Source organism: Ictalurus furcatus, chromosome 14 (assembly GCF_023375685.1).
Source record: "Ictalurus furcatus strain D&B chromosome 14, Billie_1.0, whole genome shotgun sequence".
Classification (NCBI taxonomy): domain Eukaryota; kingdom Metazoa; phylum Chordata; class Actinopteri; order Siluriformes; family Ictaluridae; genus Ictalurus; species Ictalurus furcatus.
The window spans coordinates 27,860,682-27,883,320 of record NC_071268.1 but is presented as its reverse complement, the minus strand read 5'-3'; the positions used below and the strand labels follow the sequence as shown (position 1 = coordinate 27,883,320).

At 44.4% G+C, this 22,639-nt stretch overlaps 1 protein-coding gene across 3 annotated transcripts in view; it reads right to left on the bottom strand.

The window, feature by feature from the left end:
- trappc9 (trafficking protein particle complex subunit 9) overlaps nucleotides 1-22,639 on the bottom strand; it is a 247,495-nt gene that overhangs the window by 40,204 nt on the left and 184,652 nt on the right. The window contains exon 22 of one of the 3 annotated variants that reach the window (XM_053641884.1): nucleotides 11,730-13,000. The exons of the other annotated variants lie outside the window; for them this stretch is intronic. Within the exon in view, the coding sequence (XP_053497859.1) occupies nucleotides 12,981-13,000 (20 nt within the window). The 3' untranslated portion in view covers nucleotides 11,730-12,980. Of the gene's footprint in view, nucleotides 1-11,729; nucleotides 13,001-22,639 lie in introns of those variants that run through there. 3 annotated transcript variants of the gene reach the window in all.

The following is a 22,639-nucleotide window of genomic DNA, read 5'->3' as shown; positions in this document are numbered from 1 at the left end:
GTAAGATTTCGGCATTGCTACTGCAACTTCTTTGTGGAGGAACATTTTGTGAAGTGCCTCGACTCGTCCCACACAGCGCAGACCAACTTGAAGACTGCGAGAGCCAAGTAAGAGACATCCAAGAAGAATTTATGGTTGCAGCCAAAGCTAGATTTGATGCACTAAGGAGAATGCCTAAATAGTGCAGGGGAAGTGGTGGCTCAGTGGTCAAGATGTTGGACGTCTGATCGGAAGGTCGAGAGTTCAGATCCCAGCATTGCCAAGCTGCCACTGCTGGGCCCTTGAGCAAGTCTATTAACCGCTCAGTTGTATAAATGAGATAATTGTAAGTCGCTCTGGAGAAGGGTGTCTGCCCAATACCACTGCATTTCCACTAACTTAATATGTTATGTATGTATTTTGGGATAGAGCTCAAACTGGAAGATACATCTGCCACCATTATAAACCCACCATTTCCACCGTTGTACTGCATATTCACACTTGACCTGTGCATTTCTCTACTTTCCCCATTTATTGAATTAACACATATAACCGTGATTAAATACGCATGCTTTTTGCTTTGCTTGACACTGATAAATATTTAAATGGAGCCTTGGATAAAGTTAAAAGTGCTTTATACACTAAAAGAATTCAGCATTTTTATTAACTAGTGTTTGATTGCCTACTTCACTGCTCTTACTGTGAAGACCTTCTGTCACCTCTGAAGACCACACCATGTCCTTCCCCACCATTGTGAAATTTCAAACAGAAAGTCATAAGGCCGTCTCCATCAACTGCATTACCTGACTTTCAATTTCATTACTTTGACTGAAGCAAATACCAGACGGCCATTTCCAGGTGAACAAAAAAAAAAAATGCGTCAAACTCGGCCACAAATCCAGAAAACGTGCCTTCCCTTTATCCCTCACTTTATCTACCATGCACGCCCAAAATCACACATTCTCTCCAGTCATTGTTAGCGAATCCCCTGGTCCGCTCACTCACTCCCACATTCTATCAGTCACTCCTTCCTTCTCTCACTCCCTCCCTCCTCCACTTATTCATTTGACCGAACGCTGAGTCAGAAATAAAACAAGTTTACTTCATCACAACATCAAACGCATCACTGTATAACAAAGGACTTGAAGATTAAGTGTGAAAACACCACCAACGCTAATATTCAACAATAAGACCTTTCTCTAAAAGGCTTTCTATTTAGACTCTATTACAAAACTCAAGGTGAAAAAAAAAAAAATGATTCACACCAAACTCCCACTCTGAGCAGAATAACAGAGGCATCGCAGGGAAATCACGCCACTACAGTGCTAACATCACAGGTGTAATGCTTCGTTTCCTCTAGGTGCTAAATTAATCCGGGGTTTTACAGCACTTTTATTTTCGCGTGCTTGTTTATATGTATTATTATATGTTATATTTATATTAGTTAAGTAGGCTAATAAATCAGCCATGCAGACGGAGTGTGTGAGCACCAGGTGATTTCACTATTGCAGGCGGATTGGCAGGATATTGGTACAAAATGGCCCAAATTCCCCTCCTTCTCTCTCTCACACACACATTCTGACTCTCATTACAGCTAATTGCGCTGCTTCTGCCCAGGAGTTCTGATTAGCCAAAACAACAACAGCAGAGAGATTACGGGTTTGTGCAGATGTCCTCACTCTCTAGGCAGTCGCATCCTTCTGTCTTTATACATCTCTCACTCCAGCTGCCTTTTTCCCTCATTTTCTTTCCAACCCCCTCTTTGAAAGTAGTCAAATCCTCCTTCACTTTCTCTCACTCGTCTGGTGTTCTCACCTCGTTTCTAAAGCAGAAACTGGCCCGTACTCAAGCCAAGAGAACAAGTTCTCGTTCTAATTGGTTTTCCACTAACTGGATACTGTAGACTTGTACCGAAAAACTGCTGCTGGAATCGTAAAGACTGTCCCGTGCTCACCCTGGGACACTTTTTCACAATCTGCTCACATCCTTCCAACCCAATTAGTCCTGTTTGTCTTTACTCCTTCTACACTTGTATACTATAACGGCTTATAATCCCACTATCCAGTGTCATCCTGAAGACTCTGTCTCTGGTTTGATCGTTAAAGACGCTAAATCTCATATAAATCCATAATGAACTTTTTCACACTATCTGTTGTTACCCAGATGAGGATGGGTTCCCTTCTGAGTCGGGTTCCTCTCAAGGTTTCTTCCTCTTAAAACATCTTAGGGAGTTTTTCCTTGCCACCGTCGCCACTCAGTGGCTTACTCAGTTGGGATAAATTTGCACCTTTAATATCTGTATACCATGTTGATATTTCTGTAAAGCTGCTTTGAGACAATGTCTATTGTAAAAAGCGCTATACAAATAAAATAAATAAATAAATAAATAAAATAAATCTTCATCTGGATTTCTGTAAAGCTGCTTTGTGACAATGTCTATTGTTCAAAATTTCAACAGAAAATGCTTTTTAGTCATATCCCAAATCTGAGGATGCATCCAGGAGGGTTCTTGTCAGAACTCATATATGACATCTCCTCATCAGTGCTTGGTAACACATAATAAGGAGAGTTTACAATAAGCAATAACCCAATATTTTCTACTACCTACAAAAAAAGAAGAAGATATTTTGGCTTATAATATTTTGATTTGTACTTCCAATGGTGTAGACATGTTCATCAGGACTGGGATCCCATGAGATTCAACAAAAAATTGGGGGGTATTTTCACTTATGCTGGTGGTCAGGTATGAAGCTCATAGGACAAAGAAATGTCCTGCTGATTAACATGGGAGCTGCACAATGTGTTTATCATGTTTATTTAACTTCTGTAATGCTATATCCTGGTGAGGATTACTGTGGTTTAAATGACATATCTTTATTTAAGGAGAAACAGAACCAACTAAGTTCATGAGAAATTATGGCCAGAATTTCTTCACAAGTGGTGGGACTGGCCAGAATTTCTTCAGGAGCGGTGGGATTGATCAGAATTTCTTCAGGTGCGGTGGGATTGATCAGAATTTCTTCAGGAGCGGTGGGATTGATCAGAATTTCTTCAGGAGCGGTGGGACTGGCCAGAATTTCTTCAGGTGTGGTGGGATTGATCAGAATTTCTTCAGGTGTGGTGGGATTGATCAGAATTTCTTCAGGAGTGGTGGGATTGATCAGAATTTCTTCACGAGTGGTGGGATTGATCAGAATTTCTTCACGAGTGGTGGGATTGATCAGAATTTCTTCAGGTGTGGTGGGAATGATCAGAATTTCTTCAGGAGTGGTGGGATTGATCAGAATTTCTTCACGAGTGGTGGGATTGATCAGAATTTCTTCAGGAGTGGTGGGAATGATCAGAATTTCTTCACGAGTGGTGGGATTGATCAGAATTTCTTCACGAGTGGTGGGATTGATCAGAATTTCTTCAGGTGTGGTGGGAATGATCAGAATTTCTTCAGGAGCAGTGGGATTGATCAGAATTTCTTCAGGTGCGGTGGGATTGATCAGAATTTCTTCACGAGTGTTGGGATTGATCAGAATTTCTTCACGAGTGGTGGGATTGATCAGAATTTCTTCAGGTGTGGTGGGATTGATCAGAATTTCTTCAGGAGTGGTGGGATTGATCAGAATTTCTTCACGAGTGGTGGGATTGATCAGAATTTCTTCAGGTGTGGTGGGAATGATCAGAATTTCTTCAGGAGCAGTGGGATTGATCAGAATTTCTTCAGGTGCGGTGGGATTGATCAGAATTTCTTCACGAGTGGTGGGATTGATCAGAATTTCTTCAGGTGTGGTGGGAATGATCAGAATTTCTTCAGGAGCAGTGGGATTGATCAGAATTTCTTCAGGTGCGGTGGGATTGATCAGAATTTCTTCACGAGTGGTGGGATTGATCAGAATTTCTTCACGAGTGGTGGGATTGATCAGAATTTCTTCAGGTGCGGTGGGATTGATCAGAATTTCTTCACGAGTGTTGGGATTGATCAGAATTTCTTCACGAGTGGTGGGATTGATCAGAATGTCTTCAGGAGTGGTGGGAATGATCAGAATTTCTTCACGAGTGGTGGGATTGATCAGAATTTCTTCATAAGTGTTACACATTGCGCGACATTGTACACATATGCTCCACCAGGATGCAGGATCCAAGCATCCATACAGAATACGCCACCCCCATAATTAGTGCTCAAATGGGCATTATTAATTATTCATCTGTAAGTTTTGGTATTGGATGGATAGATGGTGCAAAAAGGTCCTTGTACGTGGTGCCAGTGATGTACTTCATGCAGTAGTTAAAAAGGCAAGCCGGTGGTCTTTGACTGTCTACTTGCCTCCTGTCCTCTGTTTTCTGGGCACAGGAAACCAGTATGTGGGCTTTTCTGATGCAGCACTGCTTGCTTAATGAAAACGAGACGCTCCACTAAAGTGGTACGGCAGCACAATGAATAATTAACTTTTTATCATTGGAGTGGTCGAGGAGCCAAGTGTACATTACCATCCATGTGTGTGTTTGTACTTCTGACTGTATTGAACTACTCTGTGAGTGCTAGGGTCCTCAAGATCATGCTTACATAATGCTGATGCATAACGAGTGCACCATCATGAGGGGATGAATCAGATGAGTGTGCATGTGCATGCTCTTCTGCTAATTAGAAGAACCCCCTTAGCAAGGCTTTGCATGAAGCAATCATAACCAAAGGTGTGTGTGTGTGTGTGTTCCCTGTGATGTTATAAAAACCCTCCTTTGTTAATTATTAAGGCTTCATGCCAGTCTTGGGCACGATGCTGCACAAGAGGCTAGGCAAAGCATTGTTAAGAGGGTTAGTTTGAAGTGCTAGCAGTGCTGCTCTTTTAATTAGCAACTATCACTAGCATTGCTGTGCGGTTAATTAGCAAGAAGCGCTAGCACTGCCACTCCATTAATTACCAGCTAGCATTAGCTCCAAGGGGAAAGGAAGTGGACACTGAAATGGACAGAGAGACACAGAGTGCTGGGAGTAGAGCCAGAGTGAAAGAGAGAGATAAATAAAGAGGTGAAAAGGTTATTCCAGCTCTAGTGCACCTGATTCAGCTACGACTAAAACCATTCCACAAGCTGAGCCAGACATTCTGGAAAATACCGGACTGCACCACAGCAATGGCAAGACATCATCTTGGCCCTGGACAACAGCTGCAAGACGCAGTGCCAGGCTACTAGCTGAAGTGGTGTCCAGCTCATCAGTACTCGCATTTGAAGGCTTCAATTTGCAAAGCAGGTAGGTGCAAGACGACTTCACACACACACACACACAACAGATGTGTTTAAACTCGAAGAGTTTAGCAAAAGCATTATCCCAGAGTTACGTTAGCCATCTGAGTAGGTACCTAAATAAAATATTCTAGCACTGAGATAAAAGTCCATAATCATACTGCTACAGTGTTACTTTCTGCAAATGGTAGAATTCACCATTTTATTAATGTGAAGGAAGAAAAAAAGGGACAGAATCTGAAAGGTTTACCTTTACATGGTCATTTTAATTGTGGACCAACTGATGAATGCAAAATAAATAAATAAATAAATAAATAAACTACTCTTACTCCATTTTCTCCCAGTTTGGTTCTTGCCAATTCCCACCTACTGCCCAGTTCTTCCCTGGTCATGGCAGCTACCAAACAAGTGTAAATTTACATGCATGTTTACACGTTTACAGCGTTAACATGCACTGTCATAACTTAGCCAGTGGACATTAGAGGATTATTAGATCTGTAAGACTTGATAAGGTTTTCTGACTTGTGACGCTGAGGGAAGACGTTATCTGATCATGACTCACCGTGGCAGATTTCAGCCTCCGTCCTATCTTCTCAAGACCTTTCGCTCGACTCCCTCTTGTTCGCTCAAATAGGCTATTTTCACATTCTTAGCAACAATTCTTGAAGTGATGCTTGGCCAGATGGAAATGTGGTCTGACATTTCACACATCAAGTAGAAAGAATGTACATGTTACCCACCATACTACAACCACAATGCGCACGAACACACGGAAACTCCTGCTCCGTCATAAGCAGTCTTTTTGTCTTAGCGTAGAATAAATGTGTCCGATATGATGGTTGAAATAAATAGCCTTGAATAAAACTGTAAAATTGAGTTATGAGCTTGTACAAGGAATGTCCATTTTTGGATACGTTTCAGGAGTTAAGATGATTTTAGATGGTCTCAATTAAATCCCTTTGTTTGCGCAAGTTTTTGCCACTTTTGACAGCATTCAGTAAGAACCCCATGACAGCCTTTTGAGGTTTGGAGGCAATTAAATGAGGGACCTGATCTGTGTTCCCTTTCACTTCATAAATCTGTCCAATCCAATCAAATGAAAGTCCAATTATTCTGCCAAGTCATTCACGCGTTTCAACATTCATTTATCCAGTGGTGCATTGAGGATTAAGAGGAAGACAAAAAGGCTCCAAATCCTCCACAGTCAAAATGAGTATAGACTCCACTTTTCCTTACATCCCCTACATGTCATGATAGAAACATTTCAGGGGCAAAAGCGTGATTTCTGTTCCATTGACTCATCTTCAGAGAGTTCTGCCATGGCTGGGAAACAGCAGTCCACCATGTGCCATCTTGTCTGCCCACACATCCCAGAAACCAGGGAGAAGGCAACTGAAAGGTCCTAACATGCAAACGACAGTTGGCTAGCACTCCAAACACTGCGGTCTGTAGTTGCCCTGCAGGGTTATACAATCTACAGAATGCTCTTGGCTTACTGCAGGGTAACCGTGTCCTCCAGAATTATTAATACCCAATAAAACAAAAACAAGCTTTTTAAGCAGTGCAGTTTTCTTTTCTTTTCTTTTTTTTTAACAGCATGGAGTCTCTATCTGTCTGTCAAGCCCAGAGAAACTTTTAGATGGACATCGGTCCACTTCTGAATGCAGAATATTTAAGCTCCTATATATTTATAGGTTTGTGCAGGTGGACCTGCCTCACGTCAATTCTTGATAACTCTTGAAAAACCTCACAAGCCACAGGTTATTCTTTAGGGTTAATTTTTGCTCATTTTTATGAAAGGAGGGGCATGTACTGCAGGGTTATACACGTGAATACGGGGTCTGCACTAGTACTGCAGGGTTATACACGTGAATACAGGGTCTGCACTAGTACTGCAGGGTTATACACGTGAATACGGGGTCTGCACTAGTACTGCAGGGTTATACACGTGAATACGGGGTCTGCACTAGTACTGCGGGGTTATACACGTGAATACGGGGTCTGCACTAGTACTGCGGGGTTATACACGTGAATACGGGGTCTGCACTAGTACTGCAGGGTTATACACGTGAATACGGGGTCTGCACTAGTACTGCAGGGTTATACACGTGAATACAGGGTCTGCACTAGTACTGCAGGGTTATACACGTGAATACGGGGTCTGCACTAGTACTGCAGGGTTATACACGTGAATACGGGGTCTGCACTAGTACTGCAGGGTTATACACGTGAATACGGGGTCTGCACTAGTACTGCAGGGTTATACACGTGAATACGGGGTCTGCACTAGTACTGCGGGGTTATACACGTGAATACGGGGTCTGCACTAGTACTGCAGGGTTATACACGTGAATACGGGGTCTGCACTAGTACTGCAGGGTTATACACGTGAATACGGGGTCTGCACTAGTACTGCAGGGTTATACACGTGAATACGGGGTCTGCACTAGTACTGCGGGGTTATACACGTGAATACGGGGTCTGCACTAGTACTGCGGGGTTATACACGTGAATACGGGGTCTGCACTAGTACTGCGGGGTTATACACGTGAATACGGGGTCTGCACTAGTACTGCGGGGTTATACACGTGAATACGGGGTCTGCACTAGTACTGCGGGGTTATACACGTGAATACGGGGTCTGCACTAGTACTGCGGGGTTATACACGTGAATACGGGGTCTGCACTAGTACTGCGGGGTTATACACGTGAATACGGGGTCTGCACTAGTACTGCGGGGTTATACACGTGAATACGGGGTCTGCACTAGTACTGCGGGGTTATACACGTGAATACGGGGTCTGCACTAGTACTGCGGGGTTATACACGTGAATACGGGGTCTGCACTAGTACTGCGGGGTTATACACGTGAATACGGGGTCTGCACTAGTACTGCGGGGTTATACACGTGAATACGGGGTCTGCACTAGTACTGCGGGGTTATACACGTGAATACGGGGTCTGCACTAGTACTGCAGGGTTATACACGTGAATACGGGGTCTGCACTAGTACTGCGGGGTTATACACGTGAATACGGGGTCTGCACTAGTACTGCGGGGTTATACACGTGAATACGGGGTCTGCACTAGTACTGCGGGGTTATACACGTGAATACGGGGTCTGCACTAGTACTGCGGGGTTATACACGTGAATACGGGGTCTGCACTAGTACTGCGGGGTTACACACGTGAATACGGGGTCTGCACTAGTACTGCGGGGTTATACACGTGAATACGGGGTCTGCACTAGTACTGCGGGGTTATACACGTGAATACGGGGTCTGCACTAGTACTGCGGGGTTATACACGTGAATACGGGGTCTGCACTAGTACTGCGGGGTTATACACGTGAATACGGGGTCTGCACTAGTACTGCGGGGTTATACACGTGAATACGGGGTCTGCACTAGTACTGCGGGGTTATACACGTGAATACGGGGTCTGCACTAGTACTGCGGGGTTATACACGTGAATACGGGGTCTGCACTAGTACTGCAGGGTTATACACGTGAATACGGGGTCTGCACTAGTACTGCAGGGTTATACACGTGAATACGGGGTCTCCACTAGTACTGCAGGGTTATACACGTGAATACGGGGTCTGCACTAGTACTGCAGGGTTACACACGTGAATACGGGGTCTGCACTAGTACTGCAGGGTTATACACGTGAATACGGGGTCTCCACTAGTACTGCGGGGTTATACACGTGAATACGGGGTCTGCACTAGTACTGCGGGGTTATACACGTGAATACAGAGTCTGCACTAGTACTGCAGGGTTATACACGTGAATACAGAGTCTGCACTAGTACTGCAGGGTTATACACGTGAATACAGGGTCTCCACTAGTACTGCAGGGTTATACACGTGAATACGGGGTCTGCACTAGTACTGCGGGGTTATACACGTGAATACAGGGTCTCATACAGGAACATTAGTGCAATACATTGTAAAATCATAATATTTCTAACACAAGATACTGTGCTAGCACTGTATGGTTATACAAGCTAATACAAGGTTCTGCAAGCTATCCAAAGAGCAGGGAACACTTATCAGCTATCAACAATTATGCAAGCTAACCTGGGATCTCATTTATGACAGGCAAGGTGCTAGCACTACAGATTCATACAAGACACAGCTAGGACTGCTCTGCGGACTCACTTAAAAAGCGCACTAAGAGTACCTCAGTGGTTAAGGCGGGACTAAGGGGTAATGCAATGTATTAAGCAAGTCCAGGATCTGTGCTAATGACAAAAAGTTGGTGAATTTAAATCCCAGAAGTGCCAACAAACAGTTGGATCTTTGCACCTGACCCTCCACTCTAAACCACTTGCAGCGTTTGTATTTTAATAGTCCGCCAAGGAGAAGCCGAAAACACTGCTATAGAAGCCCAGGTATATTATTTCAGCTGTCATTGTCTCATTAGTCTCCTCTCTCAATCTCGTTCCATTAGTCCTGCCACACACCCTCAATATAACAGACCTTTTCACAGAATGATTACAGGAATCACTAGAGCTGTTTTTCTTGTTCCGAGGTAGTTAAATTTCTTTGTGATTTGAAATGGAGCTGGCAAACCTGCCATCAGACTTTATATGGTGTGTAATTTGTCTCAGTCTATTTAAGGACAGCCAAGGACAGAAGCAATATATTATATATATATATATATATATATATATATATATATATATATATATATATATATATATATACAGTATTTCACAAAAGTGAGTACACCCCTCACATTTTTGTAAATATTTGACTATATCTTTTCATGTGACAACACTGAAGAAATGACACTTTGCTACAGTGTAAAGTAGTGAGTGTACAGCTTGTGTAACAGTGTAAATTTGCCGTCCCCTCAAAATAACTCATCACACAGCCATTAATGTCTAAATCGCTGGCAACAAAAGTGAGTACAAAAGTGGAGGAGCAAAAGGTCTCTAACATCCACCAGCTCCGTGATGTGGTCATGGAGGAGTGGAAGAGGACTCCAGTGGAACCTGTGAAGCTCTGGTGAACTCCGTGCCCAAGAGGGTTAAGGCAGTGCTGGAAAATAATGGTGGCCACACAAAATATTGACACTTTGGGCCCAATGTGGACATTTTCACTTAGGGGTGTACTCACTTTTGTTGCCAGCGGTTTAGACATTAATGGCTGTGTGTTGAGTTATTTTGAGGGGACAGTAAATTTACACTGTTACACAAGCTGTACACTCACTACTTTACATTGTAGCACAGTGTCATTTCTTCAGTGTTGTCACATGAAAAGATATCATCAAATATTTACACAAATGTGAGGGGTGTACTCACTTTTGTGAGATACTGTGTATATATATATATATATATATATACACACACAATACAACCTACTAACGTGTGGTGCATATGAGAGAGAGAGAGGGGCACTAGTTAATCTCCACAACATGGAAGATAAAGAGAAGAAAATGATTTGACACTGTGCTACAACTAGTGAAGTATAAACTGGCTGGGTTTTGCTTCTGAAGGTCAAGGTTTGTCCATGCAAGAAAGGAAATATCCTGGTTTCTGAGCGCTCACTTGTTGAGACTCTGAGCAGCCTCCCTCCCCTTGAGGCACCACAAGCTCTCATTCCTCATTATGGAAATGTCACCCTATCGAGCGGTTAATAATAGTGAACAGCATAATCGATTCAATTGGAGCATATCTGCCATTCTGCATTGTCTCAACATGCTCGACGTACACAAGCTTTAATAATAACACCAATAACAGCACAGAACAAGCAGGTAGGCCGTTAGCCACTTGTATATTATGGTGCAGGATTGTACGGAAAAAGAAAACTGATTTAAGGGGAAAAAGGAACACAGAGCATTGACATTTCAATGAAAGAAGAAGAGGGAGAGTGTTAGCGAAGCGGTGCTACAGGCCTAAGTGTGTAATAATCCTCGTCATTAATCAGGCATCAGACAGAGCGCTACAACTCAGAACCCAAACTGTCTGACTGCAAGAACTATCAGGGGGGAAAAAACAGTCAAGCAGCGATTCAAAAAAAACTTAGTGGAAAATGGTAGAGAGTGGATAGAAAACACAGACGTGTATGATGGAGGGAGAGAAATTCAAACTGAAATATTTCCTCCATTCTACACTGCGCACAGTGTAAACCTACAGTCAAGCAAAAGTTTTAGGACCTACAGCATTTGTGGCGAGTTCAGATCAAGACACTTGTCTGTTTCTGTTGTTAGTCCCGTCATTTACGTTACTATACACCATCTAATCAAATATAACATATTAAACATCAGCAGGGGTTTCACTATTTCACTTCGTCACAAAGGGTTTGAATCACCTCTGGTCTCAGGTGAAGTGAAGAACGTTTCTTCGCTAGATGTACACCATGTTAAATATCCAATGTCTGCTTTTTATTTTGAATCTTCTGCAATAAATTAGCTCGGGGACCGAATTTAAACCACTTCACCTGAACCCCTTTACAATGTGACCATAACGGAGATTTTAAACGATTACGTACTGAACGTTAGACTGTGGGCTAACATTAACAACTTCGTGACTTGTTATTATTTACCAAATTACACGTTCTGCTGCGTAGTGTCGCTGGCACGCGATGGAAATGGACGAGTCCAAAGGGTTTTTTTAGGCTGGTGACTGAAGATGATGAAGATGATGATACTGTATATTTGAAAATCTGACAAGACAAAGTTTGTTTGGTAAAGTTTTACTAACTTGGTGCAGTGACCTGGATGGCACAATACATGTACATTTATTCATTTAGCGGACGCTTTTATCCAAAGCGACTTACAAATGAGGAAATACGAGCAAAGCGATATATCAAGCGGAGAACAATACGAGTAGCGCTACTGTACAAGATCTATTAATTGAGTTCTAGAGAAGGAAAGTGCTCAGAGTCGAGGTGTAAGAGCCAGAGAAAGTTTATTTTCTGGGTTTTTTTTTTTTTAAATAATGTGGGGTTGGTGTTTTAGGGGTTAGTTGAGTGCTCACGGAAGAGCTGGGTCTTTAGCTGTGTTTTGAAGATGGTGAGAGATTCTGCGGTCCGGATTGAGGTTGAAGTTCATTCCAGCACCTTTCCAGAACAGTTAGTGTGAAGGTTCTGGAAAGGGATCTTGAGCCACGCTGAGTGGGAACTACTAAGCGCCGGTCGTTGATCAATCGCAGATTGCGTGAGGGAACGTAGGCCTTCAGGAGAGAGTTGCGGTAGAGGATGCTGTTCCAGACAAGGTCTTGTAGGTGAGCATCAAGGTCTTGAATTTGATGGCTACAGGAAGCCAGTGGAGGGAGATGAAGAGGGGTGTGACATGGGTTCTCTTGGGCTGGTTGAAGACGAGGCGTGCTGCAGCATTCTGAATCATCTGAAGGGGTTTGATGGAGCTGGCCGGGAGGCGCGAGAATAGTGAGTTGAGGTAGTCCAGTTTAGAGATAACAAGAACCTGGACTAGTATCTGTGTGGCCTGTTCGGTGAGGTAGGGTCTGATTTTCTTGATGTTGTACAGGATGAACCTACAGGACCGTGCAGTTGTTGAAATGTGGTCTGTAAGGGTCAGGCTGTCATCAAAAGTCACCCCAAGGTTCCTGGCCGTCCTGGTCGGCTTGAGTGCGGTTGAGCCGAGCTGTACGACGAGGTTGTGGTTGATTGAGGGACAGGCCGGGATCACGAGAAGCTCAGATTTTACCAAGTTGACTAAGAACCTGTTTTAGTGTGCCAAGGTACACTAAAACAGAATTCTTTAGGTGGAAACAGATTTAGGACCCACTGACTTGAGACCTCATATGATCCTTTCCATTTCTGTGTAAAAGAAGATCGAGATACATCTCTAGTAGTGATGAAAGACAGGTTACCTTTGCTTTCCTGGACGTGTCGCCATCACCATGCGAAGAGAAGGTAAAAGTTCAGAAACCAATAGAAGTACTACCAGAAACCTCCTAATTACCTCCGTAGGACTTTTAGTAAAGGGGTGGATTGGGTGCCTGACTAGAGAATATAAAGAAATAACAGAAGTCATTATGAAGAATACATTAGCGAGCAAAAGGAGACTCGTGACTAGACTCGGGGGCAGTCTACAAATATCGAACAACTTGGTGCCGTGACCCGGATCCTGAATCCTATTAAGAAATTATATAGAACACGTGCACAATTCTATATGCATTTATTTCTTCATTGTTATTCAAAAATAGTAAAAAAAAAAAATAATAATAATAAATGAAGTGGGTGTGTCCAGACTTTTGACTGGTAGTGTACCTCCCTGTACCTCTTATTTCTATATTATTATTCTATAATATTGTCCTTATTTATCATTAATACAAGCAAAACTGAAAACTCTCTCTCTCTCTCTCTCTAGCTCACACACACACACACACTTACTAGCCAATGACAAAGAGAATCTGTCGCCACGGCAACAAGTCCCCTCCAAATCCAAAATGCCACAGATTCTATTTTTAGATTGTTTTTCTTTCATATGAATATAAAAGAAATGTGAATTCCTAAAGTTGTGTCAGTTGTGATTGTTAAAACTACAACCTGTGCGTGCACACTCTCACACACACACACACACACACACACACACACACACACACACACACACACACTCACCCCTTGGAGGAGGATTGTTGCTACTAGTGTGTCTTTCCCACTGAGGACTACGACAACTGACAAAACACTTCATCGCTAATTGGTGTGGAACAACTTAATAAATTCACTGTATAACAAGCGTACAACATAACGTCAGCTTTTTAATATTTAATAGTATCAGCTTCCAACACCACACAACATCCTTTTTTTCTCTAGGACAGTATTTTTAAGCATTTATGGTGATTATCCATGAAAACATGAACGCAGCGAACCCAAAAGCACAAATTCCAAACTCCACAACACCACAGGCTAGAGATCTACACTGGGTATTAAAAGCAATAAATAAAAATACTACAAGCCTACCAGCAGATTTTTTTTATCCAAAGCCTATGTGAACTGAGCATTAGTTGTGACACACCGTCCTCTGCTCTCTGTCAGCTGGAGGCACAAAATTAAAACTTAACAGATGTCATGTTTTCATCCATAAACAGTAGGAAAAAGTTTGTATCAGTCTCAGCTTTGAGGAGTTTATCAGAACACCGCAGAAATACCTTTATTTTCTCATGACCCCCTTTAAAAAAAACTAGGCCACCCTGCACTACAGCTGGAAATAAACATTTCCAGTGACGTCATTACCTGATTGGTCAGAAGGTGTTGATTAATTCTCTAGAACAGCGGCTCTGACAGTAGTGCAGCTGCGCATCACAGGTTTATATCGATGAGCTCGTTTTAATGTGTTATCGTTTCCATAGTTACAGCTGATATATGAGGACTTGGAATGATGGATGTAAACGGATTTTAAAGCGCGTGTAATTGCTGATATGGTAAAGGACGTGTTTATTTAGCATTCATGGTCATCGTAACAGTCGAACGTAAAGCTGTGACTAGGTTTTCCGACACAAGAGAGTCTTCAGTACAGAGGAATTTGTGCTTAGCAGTTTTTCACAAGCAGCCAAATCAGTGTCTGGGATCATACGATGTTGTTGTGAGTGGAACCTCAAGCTTGGCTTAAATTTGGACTATGCTTCAAAAAGGATGCGAGAACAAATAAGAATGTCATTTCATTCTGGCGTGGTTTTGTAGGAAAGTTTCCACCCCCAAAATCACTGTAAGAACCAAGAGAACCAGATCACAGTTCTTCCCAAAAATGTCACTTTAACCAATCAGATCACAGTTCCTGTCTGCAATGTCACTGTAACCAATCAGACCACAGTTCCTGTCTGCAATGTCACTGTAACCAATCAGACCACAGTTCCTGTCCGCAATGTCACTGTAACCAATCAGATGACAGTTCCTGTCCCCAATACCACTGTAACCAATCAGATCACAGTTAACGTCCCCAATGTCACTGTAACCAATCAGATCACAGTTAACGTCCCCAATACCACTGTAACCAATCAGATCACAGTTAACGTCCCCAATGTCACTGTAACCAATCAGACCACAGTTCCTGTCCGCAATGTCACTGTAACCAATCAGATGACAGTTCCTGTCCCCAATGTCACTGTAACCAATCAGATCACAGTTCCTGTCCCCAATACCACTGTAACCAATCAGATCACAGTTAACGTCCCCAATGTCACTGTAACCAATCAGATCACAGTTAACGTCCCCAATACCACTGTAACCAATCAGATCACAGTTAACGTCCCCAATGTCACTGTAACCAATCAGACCACAGTTAACGTCCCCAATACCACTGTAACCAATCAGATCACAGTTAACGTCCCCAATGTCACTGTAACCAATCAGATCACAGTTAACGTCCCCAATACCACTGTAACCAATCAGATCACAGTTAACGTCCCCAATGTCACTGTAACCAATCAGACCACAGTTCCTGTCTGCAATGTCACTGTAATCAATCAGATCACAGTTAACGTCCCCAATGTCACTGTAACCAATCAGATCACAGTTAACGTCCCCAATGTCACTGTAACAAATCAGATCACAGCTAACTTCCGCAATGTCACTGTAACCAATCAGATCACAGCTAACTTCCGCAATGTCACTGTAACCAATCAGACCACAGTTCCTGTCCTTTATACCACTGTAACCAATCAGATCTCAAACCCAAATGTCTTCAATGTATAGTAAACGCAAAACAGAGGGAACTGGATATAAATAAACAAATACGTGGGGTTTTTTTGTGGTGTTGTGATTGATCACTGCTGCCAAATACTCAAATACACATTCCCATCCACAATACACATAATGGACACTGGCTAGTTTGTCCCATCTCATTCCTTCACACACACACACACACACACACACACACACGGGCAGGGGAACTAATTACAGCCTGAACTATATGCAGTGCTTTATTCATAGCCTTGCTACCTGTTCCAGAAGTGTATTTCATCAGCTGACATGATTTCCATCTCTTCCACTCAAACCTCACTCACTCACACACACATAAGTTACATCATCACTACTCTTTTTGCTAACCCTCTGCTGGGCAAAGTACTGCAGAGCCTGATAGCGCTCATATTGCATGTGCGTGCGTGTGTGTGTGTGTGTGTGTAAGCATTATGACTAACACTGATGCTATCAAATATGATGACTCAATATGAAAGAAGCTTTTAAAAAAAACCAATAAAAGACTTCCAACTGATAGAAACAGCTGAACAGACTGATTGCATTGTTGAGTAAACTTCGTCCTTGGTGTTTATTTATTCAGTGTAATTTGGTTCGGGTTTTAAACAGGAAGTGTGTAAGTGTCGCACCTGCGCATCATAGCGCCTCATTACACAACACAGGAGGAGAGGACAATAGCCACACACCAAATTAGCATGGGCTCAATAAATGCTAATGATGCTAGCTTAACATTTCTTTAAAAAAAAAAAAAAAGAAAGATAATGTGATATGATGCATGGCCTCTGTACCGGTCATTCCCTGTAAAGGAGGCGTGGCCTCTGTATCTGTAAGTCTCACTGAAGGAGACGTGGCCTTTATATCTATCATTGCCAGTGAAGGAGGTGTGGCCTCTCTAACTGTCAGTCTCAGTGAAGAAGGTGTGGCCTCTGTACATGTCAGTGAAGGAGGCGTGGCCTCTGTACATGTCAGTCTCAGTTAAGGAGGCGTGGCCTCTGTACCTGACAGTGAAGGAGGCGTGGCCTCTGTACCTGACAGTGAAGGAGGCGTGGCCTCTGTATCTGTAAGTCTCACTGAAGGAGACGTGGCCTTTATATCCATCATTGCCAGTGAAGGAGGTGTGGCCTCTCCACCTGTCAGTCTCAGTGAAGAAGGTGTGGCCTCTGTACATGTCAGTGAAGGAGGCGTGGCCTCTGTACATGTCAGTCTCAGTTAAGGAGGCATGGCCTCTGTACCTGACAGTGAAGGAGGCGTGGCCTCTGTACCTGACAGTGAAGGAGGCGTGGCCTCTGTATCTGTAAGTCTCACTGAAGGAGACGTGGCCTTTATATCTATCATTGCCAGTGAAGGAGGTGTGGCCTCTCCACCTGTCAGTGTCAGTGAAGGAGGCGTGGCCTCTGTACATGTCAGTGAAGGAGGCGTGGCCTCTGTACATGTCAGTCTCAGTTAAGGACGTGTGGCCTCTGTACCTGTCAGTCTCAGTGAAGGAGGCGTGGCCTCTGTACCTGACAGTGAAGGAGGCGTGGCCTCTGTACATACGCTCAGTGAAGGTGGTGTGGATTAGTTAGCCGGACAAGCTAGCTACATCATACATGAGGTCGCTTTACGTTACTATCTACAAACAGAAATACAAATGCAAACGTGCCAGTGAGCAAGGAAGTCAATTACAATCGGTCAGAATTGGGTCCAGTACTTCATAACACTCCACTGAACAGAATACCCCATGTGACACTGCCTCCACATCTAGCCCAATTCAGGATCTTCAGGGGCCGCTGCATTCTGGACGGGACAGAGTTTATCTCAGAAGTGCGCAAACGCCGCCTAAAAATGTTGCCTACCTAGGGAGCGGGGTCCTGGTTAGAACACAATAAAAGTGTGTGTTAAATGGTGTGAGTGTGTGTTTGTATGGGAAGAAGAAGTGGGCACACATTCTTGCTTGACCAAGATAAAAACCGCGCGTCACCCTCCGTACCTCCATCACACGTTCAAACAGAACTACCTGGAGGATGAAATTAAAACGGCCCGAGCAGCTACACGCCAGTGTTCCTGTACCGTTTCTCCGCCCGCCATGACGCTTCAGTGTGTTTCTGTGACTAAGCTCTCGGTGCTGGTGTGTGTGGTTGAGCATCGATGTTTAAGTGTCTCCGAGTGTGCTGCTGTACGCGGTGTGTGACGCTCTAACAGAACCGTGGGTCGGAAAGATACGCACGGGGCACGACACTCGAACACACTCGGCAGCGAGCGCTAACACCTCAGCACCCGCTGGAGTGCTGATTCAGTTAGCAAAGCCCTATTAATCTGATTGGTGTGGATGTGTGTGTAGCTGTGTGTTTATATATAAGTGTGTGTGTGTGTTGTGTGAATCACGGCGGGACTAATATCCTTCGATAATGTGATTTTTATGGTTTGATGAGATGCTATGATGTTAGGCACTCCCCAGCTGTTCTTTATTAGCTAATATGCTAACCACCTGTTTTCAGAACACTCATCTTCCCCAATCAATTTCAAACACACACACACACACACACAGATGAACTAGGGCTGTAACGAACAATCATTTTGATAATCGATTATTTTGTCCATTATGTCTTCGATGAATCGATTAGTTGGACATTAAATGTCCAATTTTTATTTCCTTTATTTTTTCGGGGGGGGGGGGGGGGGGGCGTGTTATTTCACGTTCTGCCCAAACACTGTGCGAATCGAAGGCTATGAAAAAGGTATTAAATGTATCTATGTGGGAACGGCCAGCCTGGTTTGAGCCGACAGGAAGTCTACAGTACCCCTGATAACCACTCTGTACACCCGTGCGGAGCAGAAAAGCATCTCACACAACTCCTACAAGCCCGAGTAGGAGGGGCTAGAGGAGCAGGAGACCACTCCCCTCAGCCTGGGACAGGAAGCTGTTCCTACAGCTGTGCAGTGTGTGTGTACATGGGAATGTACTGTAGTTTAGATGGAGCTCTCACTTGGAGACGCCGCCTCTGGAAAGCGGTGATTTAAAGTGCGTTTCCGCTCTGAAGAACTACTGAACTGAAAAGTGACTGATCTGAAACCACTCGGAATGATATCAGATATCGGAGCCACTTTCGTTTCCTTCTAACCCTCCGCGTCGGATCTGAATGGCATGGTGACTAATGAAACTACCACTGATCATGTGCTAGCGTTTTCCCGTGGCAGGAACGAAGCAGAGCGCGTTGCTCGCTGCGGGGCGTGTGTTTCGGGAAACGTTTTCATGTTAAATCACGCTGTCCGTTTGGAGTCGTTTCTCTATAAAATAAAAGCGTTCTCCACATTCGTTTTTAGTACGACGTCATTCCCGATGCTCTGGACCTACGTCTCGGGCACGTGGGTCTGGGACCCCGGACGTCGGGTGACTCTACCTGTGTGGTTTTAACCCTTCTTATGCCACGCCACCGTTAAATTGGAAATAAAATAATCAGTGCGGTAACAGTAACTCCGCTTCAGCGCTCCACCCCGCCGCTGGTATTTGTATATTCCGTACAAGTCCCAGAGAGGCTCCACTCGCTCGCTCGCTCAGTACCGAGCAGAAGGAATTCCCCTTCACTGTGTCTCCGGAACACGTGTGTGTGAGTCACGTGACGCGCTCCGTACGGCATGTTCAAACACACACGCGACATTCAGCACAACCCAAGTTCATCCTCCAGCACTTACCCCTCCGACATCCAAAATCTGTTACTACTCTGTGTGTGTGTGTGTGTGTGTGTGTGTGTGTGTACGCACGTGTCTTCCATCTGCTGTAATGTTGTGAGCATACGTGTCTGAAGTAACACACAACTAAATAAGAAATAACCTCTCTCTCTGTCTCGCTCTCTCTCTCTCCGTATTGCTCTGTCTCTGTGTGTCTCTCTCTGTGTGTCTCTCTCTTCGTCTTGCTCTGTCTCTGTGTCTCTCTCTCGGTCTCTCTCTCTGTATCTGTCTCTCTCTCTCTGTCTCTATCTCTGTGTGTGTGTCTCTCTCTGTGTGTCTCTCTCTTCGTCTTGCTCTGTCTCTGTGTCTCTCTCTTGGTCTCTCTCTCTCTGTGTGTGTGTCTCTCTCTCTGTGTCTCTCTCTCTCTGTCTGTCTCTCTGTCTCTATCTCTGTGTGTGTCTCTCTGTGTGTCTCTCTGTCTGTCTCTCTCTCTGTGTGTGTCTCTCTCTCCCTCTCTCTCTCTGTGTCTCTCTCTCTCTCTTTGTCTCTCTCTCTCTCTTTGTCTCTCTCTCCCCCTGTGTCTCTGTGTGGGTGTGTGTCTCTCTCTCTCGCTGTCTGTCTCTCTCTCTCTGCCCCCCCCACCCCCCCACCCCCAGGTTTCACGTTTCCTTTTCTGTGTATCTTATTTAGAGCGTGTTTTGCTTTGCTGTCCTCCTGCCAGCCACGTCTGTCACACACTAATTCAATTTACAACCTGGCCCAGGGCCGACCTGCTCACCTGCTACCTCTCAGCGTCTGTGTGTGTGTGTGTGTGTGTGTGTGTGTGTGTGTGTGTGTGTCAGTTTCAGCTGTATGAAGCTTGGCAGTACTTGAAACCGTGTCATAGGTGATGAAGAATTGAAAGTAAATGCAAAGTGGTTTGAATTACATGCAGTGTGTGAGACGTACAGGTACACTCTCTGCTTCATTAGTGTCTCTCTCTCTCTCTCACACACACACACACACACACACACACACACACACACACACACACATATATACCAGATAGTGATGATAAATGACAACATTGTGACATAACTGCTTGCCACGTTTCCCAGATACAGCAAAGAAGCGTGAACTCCTCTGTGCTGAACATGTCAGAAAGCGTAAAGTTACAGCTTCACCTCGGACTGTTACAAAGCGCTGACACTGGGGAACGAGTTGTTGCTATAGAAACGATAGCGTAGTAGAGCGAGCGCATTAATATAAAGCTGTGATTTGCAGCTGCGCTACTGTCGGAGCTGCTTTTATAGAATATTAATCAACACCTTCTGACCAATCACAGTCCTGAGTACGTGTGTGTGTGTGTGTGTGTGTGCGTGTGTGTGTGTGTGCATGTGTGTGGATTGAGCCTTTAATGATATGAATTGCATCATCACTAAAATCAATGATATGTTAAAATGCCAAGCAGCAACATTAAAAATGCATCCGCTGAGCCTCTGAGTACGATTACAGAGCTGCTGATGTTTGGGGAACGCTATCAGAGAGAGAGATTAACGGCGTGTGAACATTCCCTAACACACACACACACACACACACACACACACACACACACACACACACACATGCACAGAGCAGCATCCTTACAGAGAAGATTATAGCTCGTAAAATTTATTCACATCCAATGCACAAAGTGATGACTCTCTCTCTCTATCTATCTTTGTGTGTGTGTGTGTGTGTGTGTGTGTGTGTGTGTGTGAGAGTGTGTGCGTGGCAGCCTGCCACAAGTTGGCCCTGTGTAATGTAGCACCGGTTGCCTTATTAGAGTGGACATATTAAAGACAGACAGAGAAGGAGAGAGACAGACAGATAAAGGAGAGAGAGAGAGAGACAGAAAGGGGGGGGGGGGATACACACCAGATAGGGGTGCACTGAGTTGAGTACATTGAATTACACCACTATTATCTCTTTAATCCTGTGGAAGAGGAACAGAACGTCTTCATTACATCATCGTGAGGGCTAAAAATAGGAAATCAAAGTCGAGAGCAAGTGCTCGTCTGTCCCAGCGCACGTTTGTAATCTAGCCATCCGCGATGACGTAGCCGCGGTCAGGTTGCGGACAAGTGCCTTTAAACTATCCAGATATTTCAGATGCAGCATTAAGGAAAAGCAGGGTGTATCTGTATGTGACTTGCAGAGACCGTGTGAATTCATTCTGACCGTGTGCCTGACTTTGGGGAAAAGAAAAGAAACACAAAGGGAATGTAATACAAGCTGCAGGTCTGTAACGAGCTCGGTCTGTAACGATCTCGGGTCTGTAACGATCTCGAGTCCTGTAACGATCTCGGGTCTGTAACGATCTCGGGTCCTGTAACGATCTCGGGTCTGTAACGATCTCGGGTCTGTAACGATCTCGGGTCTGTAACGATCTCGGTCTGTAACGATCTCGGGTCTGTAACGATCTCGGGTCTGTAACGATCTCGAGTCCTGTAACGATCTCGGGTCTGTAACGATCTCGGGTCTGTAACGATCTCGGGTCTGTAACGATCTCGGGTCTGTAACGATCTCGGGTCTGTAACGATCTCGAGTCCTGTAACGATCTCGGGTCTGTAACGATCTCGGGTCTGTAACGATCTCGGGTCTGTAACGATCTCGGGTCTGTAACGATCTCGGGTCTGTAACGATCTCGGGTCTGTAACGATCTGGGGTCTGTAACGATCTCGGGTCTGTAACGATCTGGGGTCTGTAACGATCTGGGGTCCCGTAACGATCTCGGGTCCCGTAGCGATCTCGGGTCCCGTAGCGATCTCGGTCTGTAACGACCTCGGTCTGTAACGATCTGGGGTCTGTAACGATCTCGGTCTGTAACGATCTCGGGTCTGTAACGATCTGGGGTCTGTAACGATCTGGGGTCCCGTAACGATCTTGGGTCCCGTAGCGATCTCGGTCTGTAACGACCTCGGTCTGTAACGATCTCGGGTCTGTAACGATCTCGGGTCTGTAACGATCTCGGGTCTGTAACGATCTCGGGTCCTGTAACGATCTGGGGTCTGCAGCGATCTCGGTCTGTAGCGATCTCGGGTCTGTAACAAATTCAGCTTGGTAAATTCATTGTAACGAGCTCGGTCTGTA